At 39.5% G+C, this 18636-nt stretch overlaps 2 protein-coding genes across 2 annotated transcripts in view; one reads left to right on the top strand and one right to left on the bottom strand.

Annotated features, from left to right (window-relative positions):
- LOC149076959 (uncharacterized) overlaps positions 1 to 15574 on the bottom strand; it is a 55690-nt gene extending 40116 nt beyond the window's left edge. Inside the window, exon 1 of the mRNA XM_089244691.1 lies at positions 15403 to 15574. The gene's annotated coding sequence lies outside the window, so the exon portion shown is untranslated. The remainder of the gene's footprint in view (positions 1 to 15402) is intronic.
- Positions 12463 to 14565, top strand: LOC149076960 (condensin complex subunit 2-like). Its single transcript, XM_089242309.1, has one exon. It carries the CDS (start codon positions 12463 to 12465, stop codon positions 14563 to 14565), a length of 2103 nt encoding a protein of 700 aa, XP_089098435.1.
- Positions 15575 to 18636: the final 3062 nt, after the last annotated feature.

Below are 18636 nucleotides of genomic sequence, written 5' to 3'. Positions count from 1 at the left end.
AGTTTCAGCTAGAGTTCTTGTACGGGTGCTTTTCTTATGGTGATGATTATGATCAAAGTTTAATGCTTAATTCGCGAATATGCCTCCCAATAAGCTGACAGGGCTCCAACTTTGTGGCTGCGCGTCAACTCTGCGGCATCTTAAAAGCATCATGTTAATCCCAGGCAAGTGATGTTCAGGTGTCCCTATCTGGGGGGAAAGTCACAGCTTACCAGTTCACATACTTTCTCTTGAAAATCATACTGCTACATCTCAAATGATCATGAGACCTAGACCTGAGTTGTGCTCGGTTTGAAAGAAGGAAAGTCTTTGGCGGGCCACCAGATCAGACTGTTCACGCCCCCCCCCCCATTATAAATTTATAGTGTGAAAAACAAAAAAATGATCGCAATCATCTCGCAGCCCTGTGGGCCCCATCTCCATTGTGGTGGCCATGCGGTGACCTCAGTTGCATCTGGCGCGATGATTTACGACAATAATTATGCTTATTCCTCTTTCGTTTACCCTGGGGCTATCATACTTTTGCGACGGCAGTAGGGATCGCCTTTTTTGGATAAATATTCAAAAATTTGTTTGATTTTCCCATAAAACAGCCTCATTATCATCAAGGGTTCCACGAAACAGCCTTATAACAATCAAAGATTCCACCAGAAACTTTACGTTGGAAACCTCTGGCTCTATACAGGATACTTAGGGAAGGCTCTATACAGGATACTTAGGGAAGGCTCTATACAGGATACTTAGGGAAGGCTCTATACAGGATACTTAGGGAAGGCTCTATACACGATACTTTTTTTGTGCACCGTAAATACTCGTATATAAGCCAACCCCCCCCCCTCTCCAATATAGGAGTGAATTTCAAAAAGAAAATTCAGATTATACAACAGTAGGCTACGATGATTATAATTCCTATTGAATCTCGCCGTAACCCTAACAGATTTGATAGCACCTTCACACTTCCGAGAAATACATTCTCATCACATACATTTTCATTTGAAAGAAGAGTTCATTAATCAGCGTTCAAAAAAGTTTGTTAATAAAAATCCCACATTTCGCTAGCATTATCCTGCCCGATATCCTACTAAATGCATATCCCCATAATCGTTATTATTATTATTATTATTATTCAGGTTATTGAACTCTGATCCTAGATGTCACGGTCTGAGTTTCGAACCGGACATCACTCATGACTCAAAACTTACATTCAGAATAATAAGAATAAAAATAAATGAAAAATATATAATCCAAATGGTTACCATGGGAACTGGTTTTTAGGAATGACATGTATGTGTATTCGAGTATATTATTTATTGTTATTATTATATTTTTAATTTGTACTAAAAAAAGTCAAATTGAATTTCAAAAGCGGAAAAAAACTATCAATCTTCAAAACTGATTGCTTGTCGTGCGCAACATTCGCAGCATATACTGTCATCTATCTCTGAATGTAACTTATTTCATTTTACTATTATTATTTTTATTTTTTTTGTTTTTTGCTTAATTCATATCAAGTTCCAACGACCTCGTTATTGGCGATTTTGTTTCGCGTGCATTTTTTAAATCGTGATTTATTTTTGGTCCATTTGTTTAGGCTTGGTTGTTATTCTTTTTCAATTTTCGGCCCATGTTATGTTCTTAGATGTGTTTTGTTAGCAAATTTCTGCAAATTATTGACGTTATACCCGAGTTTTTACTTCATAAATTTATTTTGACATTAAATTCAATTGTTTTATTTATTTAGTATGGCAGCCAATATATTGGATCTTATTGGATGGTTTTTAATTTCCCTGCTCCTATTCACTATCAATTTCCGAAAATCACATTTTTCTTCAAACTCACTTGTTTATTGTAAAGATACTGTTGCATTCGAGATGTATGGGACCATATGTTTGGACCAGTTGTTTTGGAGACCATACCTACAGAGGGACATAGACTTGGTTGAAGGGATGCAGAGAAGAGCTACGCGTGTCCTTATTGGAACACGGGGCTTGAGTTATGAAGAGAGACTTCATTTTTTGAATATGTTTACATTGGATGAACGCAGGTGTCGAGGAGATATCATCGAAGTGTTCAAAATTTTCAATGAAATGGATAGAATGGACCATGAACTTTTAGTACACCGCCAATCGACTGCTTTTACAAGGGGGCACCAGTATCGATTGGTAAGGGACAATGCGAGGTTATGGTGTCGCAGGGAATTTTTCTCTAATAGGGTTGTCAATAAATGGAATAGCTTACCCCCGGAGGTAGTAAATTGTAACACAATTGACACGTTTAAAAAGAAATACGATAAACATGTTGGGGTAAATCGAGAAGCTATTCATACTTAGAATAAGACAACCATAAGTATTCTTTATGGGCATTGTATAATATTTTATCATGTGTATATATTGTTTATATTGTTTCTAATTACATTTTTAATTGTGTTGCTTTATTTTTGAAATATATGACATCCATATTTGTTATGGGCATCTTTTTCTCAGCCACCTCGCTGGGCATTTTGCCTGTTGTGGTGTTGTATTTGTATTTGTATTTATTCGCGATACCCTTTTCCAATACCCATTATAGTCCGAAACGTATTGAAAGACCATAAATAATAAGGAAAAAGCACGTGAAGTAATATAATAAAGGAAGCGAAAATTTTTCGAGAATTGAAGGGGAAAAAAATCCAAAACATCAAAAGAAACGAGCACCAGCAGCTTCCAGGTTGGCACCCAAGGTCGTCCTCAATTACACGGTTACAAGGGCATGCTCTAAAATCGTGTCTTGTTGTTATTCCCAACCTATCTATCGGTGAAAAAAGGGTTGACTATATAGTAAGTTAATACGCACAAGATAGAGTATAGTTCCACCAATGAATTCTATTTATAATATTAGATGTCCGAGGCCGTGTATAAAAAACTTCACATGATTATTAACTAGAAAAATCCAGGAAAAATGCTAGTTAAAAATGTACTAGAGGCTTGACCGTGAAACGGTAATTTCATTCATCGTTGGTATTTACTTGTTGTTCGTGACTCGATGCAGTTCGTAATGGGAGTTTTTTTTTTTTTTTGTTTTTTTTTTCAGGTGATTGAGATTAGACTTGAAATGATTCTTTGTTAATTGATTTCTACTGTATTTTTAAGGGAATTTTACAACATTTTTCAATTACCAAAGGTTTTTACTCTCATGAAGCAGCAGCACTTTTGGAATAATGATGTGGTTTCTGTAGATACCGATTACCACACAAACACATACTGGACTTGATTTCAGTGCAAAAATGGGGCACTTGCTTATAGCCTCAAAATTTACCGGTAGCGTAATAAAAATAAACATAACGTTTTCGTTTCGCTACTACTATTCCAAGAAACGTTATCCATCAAATTTTTAATGTTTTGATCGGCATAGCACTCCATCCTTCTGCAAGCAGGGGAAAACCTGATGAAGATAAGATTATGATTCCCCCTCCCACACATAAGATACGAATTTTATTTATTTATTTATTTATTTTTATTTTATTTTTGAAGGAGAAGTCGACAATCAAAAAACGCATACAGAGTTCTGAAATGTTAGTGTACCGAATAAATGAAAGAAGCTGTTCAGGGATTTATGAAAAAGGGGTAACTTTTTATAGAATGAATGAAAATTCACAATTGATGAAAGAAATGATTTCAGGGTCAATGAAAATTTAAAAATAATGGAAGCACTAACTTCAGTATCAATAAAAATGTGTAAATAATGAAAGAAATTTCGAAATTAAAGAAATAATTTCAGATTCGTTTTAAGAAATAATTTCAGATTCGTTTGAGAAACAATTTCAGAATTAATGAAGAAATTATGAAGGTGTCCAATATAATTTTAGGACTCTCGTTTGACCAGGGGACTGCTACCCGTTGGCCCACTTGCTATAACACCACTACTTCAAAGTTGAACCCCACGCACGGCGGGGAACGAATCACCGACGGAGGTGGGGGGTGGGGGGGTGGTTACAAACGGGGGAGCCGAATGTCCTCTCAATAAATCGATTAATTATTTTCATCGTCTTCCGTATCCTATTAATATAATATTATTATGATAGTTTTTTTTCTGCCCTCTGAGCTCATTGCTAGCAATAACCAATCAAGTATTTGGTGAGCTTTTTTTTTAGACGCTACTATTGGTTCTAATTTCTCCATCACCGTATAGCACTTGTAATCGTAAACAACAAGTATTTTTCCACCATAGCGTTTTAATCTGGTTTTTGTCGGAATCTCTATGAAACACGGAATACGGTCGGATTAACATCCAGGTTATCAAAACATGCATGAGTATTTCTGCTTGAAAAAGTATAACCTGAAGTTTACGGAAGTGGGTAAATCCATGTTGCCTCGGATATAACTCATGAAGACGCATTACTATAAATGTACCATATCATCTGTCTAACTTTAACTTCGCTAACTCTTCAGGCCTACTAACTCAGCTGCACGTTACAAATTATCGCTATAACGAGGATTGATTCCTCTATTAGAGGCAGCATAATCGAATACTGGCTGCTCGAACGGGAGGGGTGAACCACCGAGGTTGTAAAGAGTGAACGAGGGGGGGGCGATCACTCCCCCTCCCTTTTTTCGCTGTATCCGTGTATGAGAGGCAACCCCACTATAAAAATTATCTAACCCTCTTTTGGCCATGCCCCCCCCCCCCTTTGACCATATTCTTTTCTTGTGGTGCTCCTGTCTAAATTACGGTCTCTAGGTGCCAAACTCTCTCTATTTATCAAGCTTATTTCTGAGTGAATTGACTACGTACACAGAAAAATTTTCAACTAGTTGGATCTCTGTATGGCCATCCCGTCTTAACTCATGGGCCCGATCCGGCATAGCTCGAGGTCTCAAGTGCATAGAGGGCTTCGTGATAATGAAATTCGGTACTGTACTATCATTTGCAAAGGTAAATATGTAAATTGATAAGAAAATATTTCTAACTTGGTAGGAGCCTCCAGAACACTTCTTTCAGTTGTCCATGATGCTGTTGAGACGGCCCTGGTTTCTCCTACAAAATTCCTTTCTGAAAAGTTGCTGAACTCCCCAACACACTCAAAAACTAAAAAACTCATCCGCAAACAGCCAATTTTCATATTTTAATGAGTCCATGGAAGAGAAATTTATGCTACAAAAAATAGTTCAATTTTTAACCACCAGGTGAAAAAGTGGTGCTTTTATTGCATTTTCCTTTGTTCCTGGTCTATGTAATATGCTGTTCCGGATAATTTCTCTCACAACTCCTTGAAATTAGCAGAGGATGAAACGAAAAATGCAGGACGTTACAGATTTATTTCACGGAACAGCTATTAACACAAGCTGAGAGATCTTGACGGAATGCGATCTATACGAATCGAATGCGATCGACAAATAAGGGGTCTCGTCTTCCCTATACAATTTCAACTGGATACATTGCCGTTTCAGTGGCGCCACTTATGTAGGTAAAAGAGACCTTCTGGAATAATCTCGAAGATTCACGTGACATATTTACACGTCTCCTTTGGCATCATGGCATCGCTAACTCATAGCCGTCGCCAAATGTGCCAAATTGGCGATATTTACAGGGAATTGCATTAATGGTTATTTACTGGCAAAAAATTACATAATACATGATGAATAATGATTATTTATATAATTTTCATAACAATATGTAGTAGTGTCAGCATACTGACGGGCGCTACATAAGTCTGACTAGCGTCAGTATACTGTCTAAGTAGTGTTAGTATACTGACTGGCGCTGTGAGTATACTGAGGCTGCTCAGACCTATCTAGCGCCCGTTCTGGTGGATTTATTCCATTGATACTTGGTATATATGCTATATGAACTATGGGGAAAAAAGTAAATGCAATTAAAAGCGCCATTTTTTTAATTGGTGGTCGAAAATTGAACTATTTTTCTTATTGCATAAAATCTCTCTCATGGTCTCATTAAGATATCCTACAAATTCGGTTGTTAGGATGAGTTAGTTTATGAGAAAAACTACTCACAGTACACGGGAACTTTAATTATAAACATGTATTTATGAAACCCATCCTTCCCCCATCCTTTTGCGTTCTCCCTTAAATTCCGTATATACGGGACGTCTGACAACAGTAGATTCCTCATGTTGTCTTGGTAGCAACGACTCTGGTTGTCGGTATGAAATTGAATTTGAAGTGAAATTTGAAATGATAGGCAGATACTCCAGAGCATTACTTTGCTCGAGGACCCTGCGAGGGTTCTACACAAAGAGTCCTACACGATTCTAAAAGCAACTATACTTCTTCCACCATATTTTACTTGAATGCTTACATCTGTGGTCTTTTCACTTTATAGAGCTTTGTCAATAATCATTGAATACCACTGCTTTTTCCCATACAAAATACAAAAGTTTCGAAATAAAAGTTTTGTGAAACTGAATGAAAGAGAAAAATATCAAGGGTATATGGACGTGTGTAATTGTAAAAATAATGAAACATATACGAATCGTGATGACCGATCCTATGCGTATATATTTGAAGGCATGTCCTCAGGGCAAAAAACTTATAGAGGGGGAAAAAATAATGTTAATAAAAGTCTTAGCACCTCCCTTTTTTTCTTCTCGTCCTTGTCCTATATATGATATCCTAAAAGGAAAAAAACTTAAAAGAAAAGATCATGTGTTTGTCTTACACTTTGAATGTGCGTTTCTTTTGTTTCAATGCGTCGTCGTCTTCTTAAGACCGTTTAGAAACGGTTTGAACCGCTCCTTTGGATCGAATCATTAAACGTTATTAACGCAAAGCATATAAATAAACACTGTTTTTAGTGGTTTTTTGCTCTATTTGAGTGCCTGGGAGATTCCCATTTGAAATGTTTTGGTGAATTTTTTTCCCGTGAAATTATATTATTCTATCGAAGGTCATCGTTTATTAAAGGGTTTTTCCCCTTTATGATTCGCGAATCCCGAAGAATAATATGTATATTTTCATATCAATATTCAAAGATAAAGAGATCGACATCAAGTGTGCTCAACCCTTAGGAGTGTAGGCTACATACTTAATTGGTTCGAAAACGTGCTACAGGCCGCTTTAGTGATCAGAAAGAATGCCGCTGATCATTTAATTGCTCTGGAACTGTGCCGCAGGCCACTTAAGTGATCTGTAAATGTACTGCGGTCCGTTACGTAATTTGGAAATGAGGTACTTGGTTTATTTTTACAAAATCAGGTTTGAGGTCACGGGTCCAATCAGATGGCTCGGAGGGCAACATTTGGCTCGCGGGCCATGGGTTCAACATGTATGATCTACTTCGATGAGCCCCTGTACTACCGATCTGATACGCTGCTATAGGTCTAGGCACTTAGTTGTCTGGATACCGTGGATTTGAGAGGAGCCCCCCCCCCCCATGTCCGTCCATGCGTAAGCCTCTGGTCATGTTCAGTAAGGGGTCATTCAAGTACGACGTCAGCGACTCGGGGGGAGGGGTTTCAGATTTGCTGACTTTTGATGACAAGGGGGAGGGGGGTTTGAAGGTTGCTTACGTCATCAAATACCCCTTTTTGAAGATATGAAATATTCTAAGCTGCTGACGAAATTTTGCTGACAAGGGGGGAGGGGGGGGGAGGGGTGGTCAGTGTTTCGCTGACTTTTGCTGACAAGGGGGGGAGGAGGTCAAAAATGGCTGAAAATATGCTTACGTAATACTTGAATGGCCCCTAATATCACAATATGCAGGGTATCCCATAAATTCGTAAATAGTTTAGATTTTTATAAAAAATTAAAGGATTTGGTGTATTTGAATGCGGTTTCCGAAAAAAAAATTCTCTTTTTTTTTATACATATAAATTTAGTTCAAAGTTATGTCAATAGAGGATTGAAGCAAATCAATGAAAATATGTAAATCAGAGTCCTACAAAATACAGGGTATACGATTCACAGCTCATTTCTGAATTTTTCTGTTACCGGCACTTATATAAGATTTTCATTGTGATGGCATCGATGAATGAAGCATTATTGGTGAAGTTGTTTCACCTCAGGCACGCATCACCAGCTTTACGAACGTTTCGGACGCAAAAGAGATTTAAGAAAGGGTTCGGTCCAGTAACTTTTGATTTGCTTTCGTGCAGAAATCTACTTTATCTTCAAAATTTTGATCTATTTTCTTTTCTGTACCAAAAAAATAAAAAAAAATCCGTATTCAAATGTACCAATTCCTTCAATTTTTATGAGTTTTTTAGACTATTAACGAATTTATGGGATACTCTGTATGTGATTGACAAGGAATTTTTTTTTCTCATTCACAAAATTGAATATGGTAAAATGCATGTATATCAGAGTTCATTCGATACTATCATAATGGCATGGGAAAAACCTAATGATTAATTATTACGAAAATGCACTTAAAGACCTCAGAAAACTAGACCTTGCAGAGATAAACTATAGCAATGTACTGTATAAGGGGAAAAATTCCTTACTAGAGGGAAAAAAATCAATTAATGGATATTTTTCCCATTACGCAGTGACCCTTTAGTTTTCAATGTATATTTCATCGTATTGATCGATTACTGATCCACTGGGCATGATGAGATACAGATCACGAACCAATACAGGAAATAATTTGCACACAAAAAAAAATACACCAAATAAAAACTTTTTCACACACACACACACAGTAAAACCAGTTTTAAAGAATTGACCATTCATCGATTTTGCCCCCCATTTTTCGCAAACGTGTGTTTTCACATGGTAAATACAATGGTGTTTGATTGATTGATGGTCCCCTCACATTCACAATTACGATTAAGGAATTTTAACTGGTTTTTCAATACGGGAAGGAAGGCGTCGAAACTGTGGTGTAAAAAACTTCCACCGAAATGCACCTCGCGTGGCTATAATCAATACATAGTGAGCCCAACAGTAAAAAAATGTTCTAGGGCAGAAGTACACAATCTCCGGCCCGCAAAGGGAGCTCCATCTGGCCCGCGAAAGATACGCTGGTGGCTTATAAACTCATAAACAAATTCTACATTCCTAGCTACATTATAGAAATTTAGTGCATCGTGATTGGCTAACACTACCTACAAAACAACGCCTCCGCACGAAGCTTGCGACGTCACTTAAGAAGGCCATTTCACCTATTGCCATTGGATATGCATGCAATATATTTCCCTTTTTTTTGCAGTATATCCAATGGCAATAGGAGAAATGGTCTTCATCAGTGACGGAGGACCAAGCTTCGTGGGGAGACCTTGTCCTGTAGGTGGTGTTGGATTGGCCGAAATCAGTGATGAACCTTTACGTGACACTCATAGACCACAGACCATTGTCACTCATTTTTGCTGGTGACATTTAACAGTAAATATACTTAATTATGCTTGAGTCGCCGATCCGCCGTCGTTAGAGCAATGGTTAGAGCACAAGACACACGTGCCGAAGGTTGTGCGTTCGATTCTCTCTCAAACCCGTCCAAGGTTTTTCCCCTCCATCTTTGCTGTCATTTATTGATTTACTAAAAAAATGTTTTCATATTTTTTCTTCTGATTCAATCAAATGCGGTTCATGTGCATCAAAATGACAATAATGACGGCTCGCGAAGCTAGGTCTTGCTATCATTTACTGATTCAATAAAAAATGCTTTCATTTTTCCTTAATGAACTTTGAAAGTGTTTCGAAAAAAAAAACTCCGTCCCTCATGACATTTTGTTATCTTTTTTGCTCGTAGTAATCAATCACTGGCGTGCTAATGCGTCTTGTGGTACTAAGAATGTGGGGACTGTAATTAGATACCGGTACAAAGTATCAACATGCACTCATAATACGATAAATACCTCTCAGGCTGAGCTCTTTCTTTCCTCCCTTATCACCGTCATGCTTTGTTGTAACCCTACGAAGTTGTTCTTTTTACCTTCCTTTTATTTCTATGCAATTATTAATGACTTTTTCCCCACATATGTGTTGTATCCTACTACTATATACGTATAAGAGCAAAAGAGAACTGGTTGGGTGAGGGTGAAAAGACAAATCTAGCATTCGCATTCGCTTATCTCTCTATATGTAATCTGCACTTATGTATTCCATTTGCATCCCCCCCCCCTTAAACTTATTTGCCTTTCTCTAACGTGCGGTTAGGTTAAGGACGAGGTTATTACATTTTTCACCCATTCGTCAAATATAGATCATCGAATTTCTCGCTGAAACCTTGTAAGCGAAGCAGTTAAAAAAGCATTGCGGGGAACAGTGAATTCCAAGATGAACATTTAAAACTCGTGAAAAATCTGTAAATTCTCGCCAAATTGGTATGATTTAACCCAGGGACGCACAACCTCCTGCTCTCAGACAAATTCAGACTATTTCTTTCATAAAAATTATGGCTATTGCCATAAATGGATATCAAAGCAAGTAAAGTTGCCAACTACAGCTGAATAAATTGTGAGGGGCAACCAAAATTGACGTTTACAACCGAAAAATATCGCAAAGACAAGTAAAGCTAAAAAATTGCCAAAGGCAAATAGAGTTGCCATCTATCGCTAAAATTGCTGAAAAATTGCCAATCGCGGAAAATTATGGGTTCGGCAAGTTAAAATGTAGTTCACAAAAAAAAACTATGTTTGACACATATGTGAGATGCATTTATTTATTTGACAAAAATTATTTATGATAGATTCATAATTTCGACTGACTTCAGACGTAAGTTGGGAAGTGACTATATGTGGCAAACTACTGCCTATAATTCGTGAATTCCGCTGCGGTGGTCGAGTGGTCATAGTGAAGTACTCGCATCGCGAGGATCCGGGTTCAAACCCCACCGGCGCCACAGTGGTGGTCGGCTGAAGTTGGTTTTCTGTGGTTCCCACCTTCAAGGCGCGAATGCAAGCCGAGATCTCCCAGTTAAAAAAAGTTTCGCCACAGAGAGAAACAGGCCTACAAATATTCAATCACTTCACTTACAATTTGAAGCATAAGATGGCAGCACTGAAATATCAGACACAACACTAGCTACACACTCAGACTGTTAGATGAGACTCACTTTGTTCCAGACTCTGCCACGAAGCTGGGCTGGAAGAGATCTCTGCAACGGGATAAGTCCAGTGGGTGAGCCTCCCTGGCATTCATTCATTGCCTATTATGAGCAATATTTTTTTTAGAATTGGCTATAAGTAGGTCCAGTTTCGTCCCATTGAAGTCTGGTCGTCCTATTTTCACACGAATCTTCAGAGAGAAAACATTTCCTCTGTACGGATTCATAAAGGTAGAGGGACCGAGAAAGAAGATTTCTCGGGCTAAAAGGTCATCGTTGGAAAGAGTTTATAATCAAAGTTTTCTCGACGCTAGTGGCTAACATCATCACGAGATATCTAAGTATATGCTTTATTTCAAATGACTTTGTTGCTAGTAACCAGAGGCGGAGGATGCAAGAGGTGCGGTACCACCGGGCGGCAGGCCAGGCTTTTGTTCAGATACATATAAATTTTCAAATTTTTGTAACAATAAAAACACGCGACACGATGCTTTGTCACTCTTTTGAGCTATACCTTGACGACGGAAATGTTGAGAAAACTTGGGAGAACAGACAGGGCTTAGTGCTGTGATACCAGAAACAAGAATAGACTTCATCACGCGGGATAAATGCGCTGCATTTTTGTTCGGCCATGCCCCCCCCCCCCTCCCCGTTCTGCAGCTGAGTTTCCGTGGCTTTGATCTTTGGCCGGCCCCCAGGTCAGGTTTTGCACGAGGCCCTCTATGACAAATTTATAGTGTAAAAAGCAAAAAAATGACTAGAATCGTGCCGGACTGGAACTCTATCTTAGCACTAACCAGTTATATTTTTCGGGAGCGATAAAATAAAGGCAAAGAAAGAATTTGGGGCTTTTCAATTGTCCGGGATCTGAATCATCAGAAACCCCTCACACTCTCCTAATTTCCGCCTTGGGGAACCTAGGACTAAGTATTTTGGTGTTTTCAATGTTCAACTCCAGCTGGCATACTTAAGAAAAGTGGAAATAATTCTGAACCACGATGGGACAGTGCTTTAAAAGCGGACGTATGGGCAAGAACATTTTTTGTTTAACCAGGATGGTGTGGAGCTTCGCACGGATGAAAAATCGGGTTTGTCTCAGAGTTCTTGGCTAAAGCCATTTCAACCTTTCACCAGGGATGTCTTTACGGACTGCACATGAGTTGTGTGTGCATCCGGTTCGGCAAGTGAGCTAGAGCCGCCCTTACTAGTAACAAGTCAGCGACTTTTTATCGGCTAGGACGTTATGTGTTAGAGAACTCTTATTGCCAACGGCCCTTTAATCGAGAATCGCACTTACAATTGATTTTAAATATTTGATTGCTATCACGATCAACAAAGGTGTGTAGCCGTTTTAAAATCCCGTTCGTGGTGTTTACGTTCCTTTGCGTCTATTTATTTGAATGCCGATCTTTGTGATATAATACTCTATGACTCGTTAGTTAGATTTTCCTTATGCACGACGACGGTAGCACCCCCATGGGAATGTCCCCGGCTTTCGGAAAAGCTCTTACGAGTACGCCGATAAAACCAACGACTATTACGAACTCGCCGATCCAAGTTGAAAGAAACCATGACTTTACGCTATCCGGAAGCTATTCAGACTTTTCTGGTGACAACACTACGGTTCTGATAAGAGGCGATGCCGGTAACGATCTGATAGCCGTGAATGGTCTGTCTCCATTGGTAAGAAACCGGAGCCGAAGCCATGCCTCGATCGAAGGGCGAAACAGGAGCCGATCCTCATCTGTCCGAAGAAGGAGAAGAGAGATCTCTTTGCTGGACGAGAGCCAGAAGAAGGAACACTACAAATTGTGCATGAAACTGACCTCGGAGAACAAGATCAACAGGAGGAACGCGTTCAATCTGCACCTCATAGATTACATGCACGATACCGTGAAGCAGAAGAGAAGTTCGGCTTCCAATCTGGTCGCGGCTAGTTTGACCTTGATGGCAAGCACGAAGATCTACGCGCACAGGGTGGACACGGTACACGCCAACGCGCAGAAGATTGTCAGTTCCCTAGATATCATAGCGAAGAAAAGAAACCGAGCCGACGATCTGGACGAAAGTGGTCACGGTGGTGCAGGTAGTGGAGATTCGTTGACAGAGACTGCGAAACGTCGGAGAAGAAGGAGAAAGCAAATCGCCTTGAACGAGTGCAACTTGGACGACGAAGACCTCGACGATGGTGGAGCACCTCACTGTAATTACCATAAGACACTGGTCGGTTTCCAGGAGAATGAACAAATGATAAGCATGATGAACCTATTTTGCGTTGACGGCGACACCAACAGAATTGCTGCTTTTGAAAATCGTCTGTATGTGTCTGACCGACCATCGTGTTGCGATATTTCACTTGCGGAGGTTCCCCAAGATATGAAAGAATCGGTGCGCAACATTCAAAGAAACAGACCCAAGTTAATCCCCGGGTCTTTATCTCTGCCGATCTTGGGGAACGGTCGGTGGCCATTTGACATCAACAGTCTTCCAACAACCGACACTCCCCAAATTGGGATTAGTCTTAATGCAATTGAAATTCAAGATTGCGATGACGAAGATGTCAAAAACGTCGCCTCAGTCGAACCGAACTTCTCTGTGATGACAGATGGGGTCGACGAAACTTCTCAATCAATGGATTACGTGAACGAAGACTGTCCCGTACGTCCATTACCGCAACGTTTACTCGAGCTAACCGATGTATCCGAATCGAACTTCAAGCCTCCAAATACATGCGGTGAAAACTTATCCGTCAAATGTGTCACTTCCTGCCTGCGAAAGGTGCCTAATGAATACACGGCACTAGATCCATTAAGAGAGGCGATAGTCTTGGGTCGTAAATCATTCCGCCCGGTGCCCTCATCGAAAGCAGCTGAAGGTTCCGATAAAAACTCATCGAAGCATCATAGGCTCAAAACACTGTTCCTGTTTGATTTCTCGGATCAGGAGACATCTACCATTGACAAGAGGCTCCAACCTAGCCAGGATCTGCATCTATCTGAACAACTCATAGAGGAATGGATCCATAGCGAAATGAACACTTTTCCAGAATGGTCCTACGATCCCAGCCAAACAGCAAAGTTATTCCTGAAGCCAGGGGTGTTGAGGTCTAAGCACAGATCGATATCGCGTAGAACCATGGCAAACGATTCCTTGGGAAATTCAAACAACGACGATTCTCCCTTGCACATCGGTTCTTATCTTCTTAACGACATCACTGATGATGACAAATCGATTGAGCCGATTGGTCCAGACGTAGACGATATAATCACAACGCCGAACGTGACCGAGAATATTGCCTTGAAGTATGCAAAAACATCAAGGTTCGTGGATCAGGTGAACCTGAAGAAATTGCTGTGGTCGATTCTGAACGAGAAATTACACAACGGGAACGGCAATGCAGTGGATTTTCTCGAAACGTACAAATGTCTTAGGGAAAGACTTTATGCAGATAAAAAGGAAGTCATCGACATTCCGATCGCTTTCGCGTCACTTTTACACATTGCCAACGAGAACAAGCTGATCCTAGAAAACTGTGATGACCCGCGAAAGCTTTGTATTAAGCGTGAACAATCTGTTCAGTCTTAAATATGGAGATACGAATAAAAAACGATTATTGTAATTATTAACTCCATATTACGCTCCCATTGGAGCTTTGCTCATTTCTACAAGTGATTGACTCTTAGCTACTTCTATTTAGAGCTAGTTTGTACTTTGAGGGAAACTGTATGTAAAGCCGGCATCAGAGGGTTTCTAACTCAGATCCACCCTTGGGGGTGTATGACCAGTGGCGTATTTACGGGCTTAGCGGGCTATAGCCCAGGGTGGCAAGTTCGGAGGGGTGTCAAATTTTATGAATGAGTGGCTAAGAAAACTAGTATATAACGGGAGAAGGGCGGCTAAATTTTATGAGCACAAATCTGCCTCTGCCAACAGAGCGAGAGACTAGGTCAGGAAGGACCTGGAGAATTTTCAATCATGTGAGTAAACAAAAGAATGTGCAAGCACGTGAGTGAGCAAAAGCGTGGGCTAGAGCGTGTGCGATCATGTAAATGACCAAAATATTGTCCAATCATGTGAATGACCATAAGGCCGGTATTACACTATACAAGTTTTATAAAAGTGCTTGTATAAAACTTGAAAAATACAACGAATAAGCTGATGGGTTACATTCAAGCTTATCCAACCGATCAGTTTATTGGTTGTATTTTTCAAGTTTTATCAAAGCACTTTTACAAAATTCCGAATTTACATCTCTCGAATTACTTCTTTCATTAACTCTGAACTATCATCAATTTCAGGATTTGTTCTTTGATTAATTCTGAATTTTCATCAATTCTGACATATTATTAATCATGAATTTTTTCATTTTTGAGAAGGTAAAAATTAAGTAAGTAAGTTAAAGTTGTGAATAAATACACTAACCTGGCGTACTTGAAATCCTAGGCAACAATTTCAACAATTCGAAATCCTAAACAACTAGGCCTACCCATTAAACGAACACTACTTATTTCATTTTTCTATCTATCGCTGTTTCCAATGCGTGTCATTTCAAAGTTAGAAAAGCCTTTCTGAAATACCTCGAAAAATTTGACGCATTTGAAGAATTTGTTTTTAGGAAGCCCATCCTCTAAACGAAATCGTATACGAACATATTAATCACAAGAAAAGAAAAAAAAAAGAGCTTCCAAAGACAAACTGGTGCAAGACCTTGAAAATCCAAACAAGTAGCTTCATATTACACTTTTTTTAAAAAAGTAAAAACTCAGACAATGAATAACACGTTTTTCATTTATAAATAAAAGAAAAAGTCATTATACGAATGTGCCGGCGAATAAGTAAGTGAATGAAAGCGGTTATCAATCCGTGAGAAAACTAGAAAATGCATTCTAGGGGGGGGGGAACAAGCTTCTTTTCACCCCCATTTCAAGCAAGTGTTATGATGATATAAACACTTTTGCATGGATCTTAATGAAACAGTTTGCATGCGTATGCTTAAGGCCCAATTTTTTTTTTTCTCCCAATTTTCATTGGAAATCTCTGGAAATTAATGAGCCCCTTAAAATGAATTGGAACGGATGAAAAATGGAGACGTGGAAGCTGAAACCTTCTCTCAAGGACGTACGTTGTATGCCTTTCTCATACGTACCAAAGGATTACGTACTAGAAAGAAGAAAATCTACAAAACACGCTTGATTTACTAGTCATTGTTTTAGGATATATATATGTTATGTACAAAATTATCAAGGCTTTTTTTTTAGACCAAAAACAAATTATTTCAATGGAGATGATCCATCAGAATTAATTATTGAGAAACTAGATAATAATAATTTAAATGGAAGAATTTTTTCCACTTTTTTTTATCGATTTCTCTGGTAAATATTGAAGAAACCTGCGTAAAAATGACTATCCAATTACTATTTATTGCCGTAGTTGCTATAATAATCCGTTATGTAACTGCTAGAAAATTCGCTACATAGCACCAACTTAAAACTATCTTTGTAGCATCTACCTGCGCTGCATAACTACCAAATAATTATTTGTGCAACCCACTATGCTCATAATTTTCTAATTTCCGGTAATGTGGCGGCTGGATGATAATTATCTATATAACTAGGGTGACCATATGACCAGAGTCGTATTTATTCGGGGGTGCTTGGTGGGCTATAGCCCATATCAACCAGTTTGGAGGAGCAATAAATTTCAGGCATGAGTGTGCGGATACAGGCTCTTCGAACGCTCACACCACCCCTCCTTTATATTCACCTGTGATGAGTGGTCAATTTTCGTACATTCGAAATTTCTGACTATCAACTGTGAATGTGTGGTAAGATCGGTTACGCTTATCACTACCCGCAGATTGCAAATTTACTAAACAATTCCATTTCCACACATCAAAGGAAGCAAATGTGAAACGCTGTCGGAACAATCTTCTTCAATAAAGATGCAGCAAAGGGACTGCAGAAATCGATTCAGTTCCTGGAAGAGAGCAGCAATGCTTCATAATAAAATAACTAAGGCAGCAAGGCCACGATCATTTGTATAATGCTGTATAACGATGTATATAATTGCTGTATAATGTTTGTTTGGGTTATCCTCAATGATATTTTTATTTTATGTATATATGTATAAGTGAATTTTAGAAAAAAATAATAAAAACATTCCGACCCAACCTTTGCGGCAGATATGACTCTTCAGTTCATGGCCCGCACAAGGGGTGGGCTGGCAAGGCTCCAGCCCTGGGGCCCGGGAGGATTTTAATCATTTTTTTGTTTTTTCACGCTATAAATTCATCATAAAGGGGTCCCCGTGAAAGTCTGGTTGGGGGGCCCGTAAAAGATCCCAGCCTAGGGGCCCTGCTTCAGGATGTGGGGGTCATGCTTCAGTTACACGTCGGGGTTTGGTCCGGTTTTCGAAGTCAAAGGTCAAGAAAAGTGATAGAATTCGAGAAGGGTGAGCAAAATTTGTATTGCGTGCAGGTGACGAAACTGTGACTCCGTCTTTTCCCAGAGAATGGGGAGACTAGGTCAGTGAATGACCAAAAGACTGACCTATGGAGAGAAGTACAAGTTCTGAGAGCGATCAAAAGAGTGACCTAGACAGCGAAGGTCCAGATTAGTGAGTGACCAAGAAAGTTTGCAAGCACATGAGTGACCAAAGAAGTGGCTACTACTAAACCACGCACGCCCCTCGTGCGTGGTTTAGTAGTAGCCACTCCATATTCCTTTGCGGAACTTCTAACGAATTGGTACACGTTGGAATGTGCGTGTCCGTGTTGTGAACCTAACATGGTTTGTTTCTGCGTAATGCTTGTTATGTGTAGTGTGCTGCCATCTGCCATCAATTTTTCGAACTATGAGTGAAGTGTAATGATTTAATAACTGTACCGTTGTAGGCCTGTTCCTCTCTGAGGAGAGACATTTTAAGTGAGACATCGATTCGCATTCGCGCCATGAAATTGAGAACTCACAAAAAACCAATTTCAGCCGACCACCACTGCAGCGACAGTGGGAACCGAACAAGGGTTCACGCCGATGCGAGTCCATCACTATGGCCACTTGACCACCACAGCGGCCAACAGAGTGCCTAAGAGACAGAGACATATATACAGCTGCGTGAGACGGGCAAGCGGGCTATAGTCTAGACCTGGTTCGGGCGGTTTGCCGGTCTTGGACGTCTTGGACGTTTCGCAAGACGATCAACAATTAAAAATATTTTGTGAAAACAAAAAATACCGAATGGAAATAACTTTTATGCTATATTTCTGCTAATTTGAAATGCTTTCTGAAGGTTAGTTAATAACTCAATTTTTTTTCTTTGGAAGAGAGATTCTTGTGTCCCCCCCCCCCCTTTAAAACCTTGTGTGATGGATCTGCAAAGGTCGATCTTGCGTACGCCCCCTAAAAATGGAATCATTTAGATTGTTTTTATGTCAAAAAACCAATGCGATTGAAATAAATTGTCGGTGCTGCCATCTACAGGAACGCAAAGAATTTCACAATATTCTTTTAGATCAGGGGTGGCCAACCTTTATGCAAAGCCGATGCAAGTGCAACCCTTGAAATTTCAAGAAGCAGACCATACGTCCGATTTCACGGGACATGAGCGTTACCTCCGTTTTTGAACAATATTGTTCTCGGCTGTCCTCTTATTTTCGTA

The sequence above is a fragment of the Pholcus phalangioides genome, unplaced genomic scaffold (genome assembly GCF_987345545.1).
Source record: "Pholcus phalangioides strain wild (caught in Gottingen) unplaced genomic scaffold, Ppha-v1.0 ptg000015l_1, whole genome shotgun sequence".
Taxonomy (NCBI): Eukaryota; Metazoa; Arthropoda; class Arachnida; order Araneae; family Pholcidae; genus Pholcus; species Pholcus phalangioides.
Note: the sequence above shows the minus strand (reverse complement) of the source record. Positions and strands in the feature narration are given on the sequence as shown.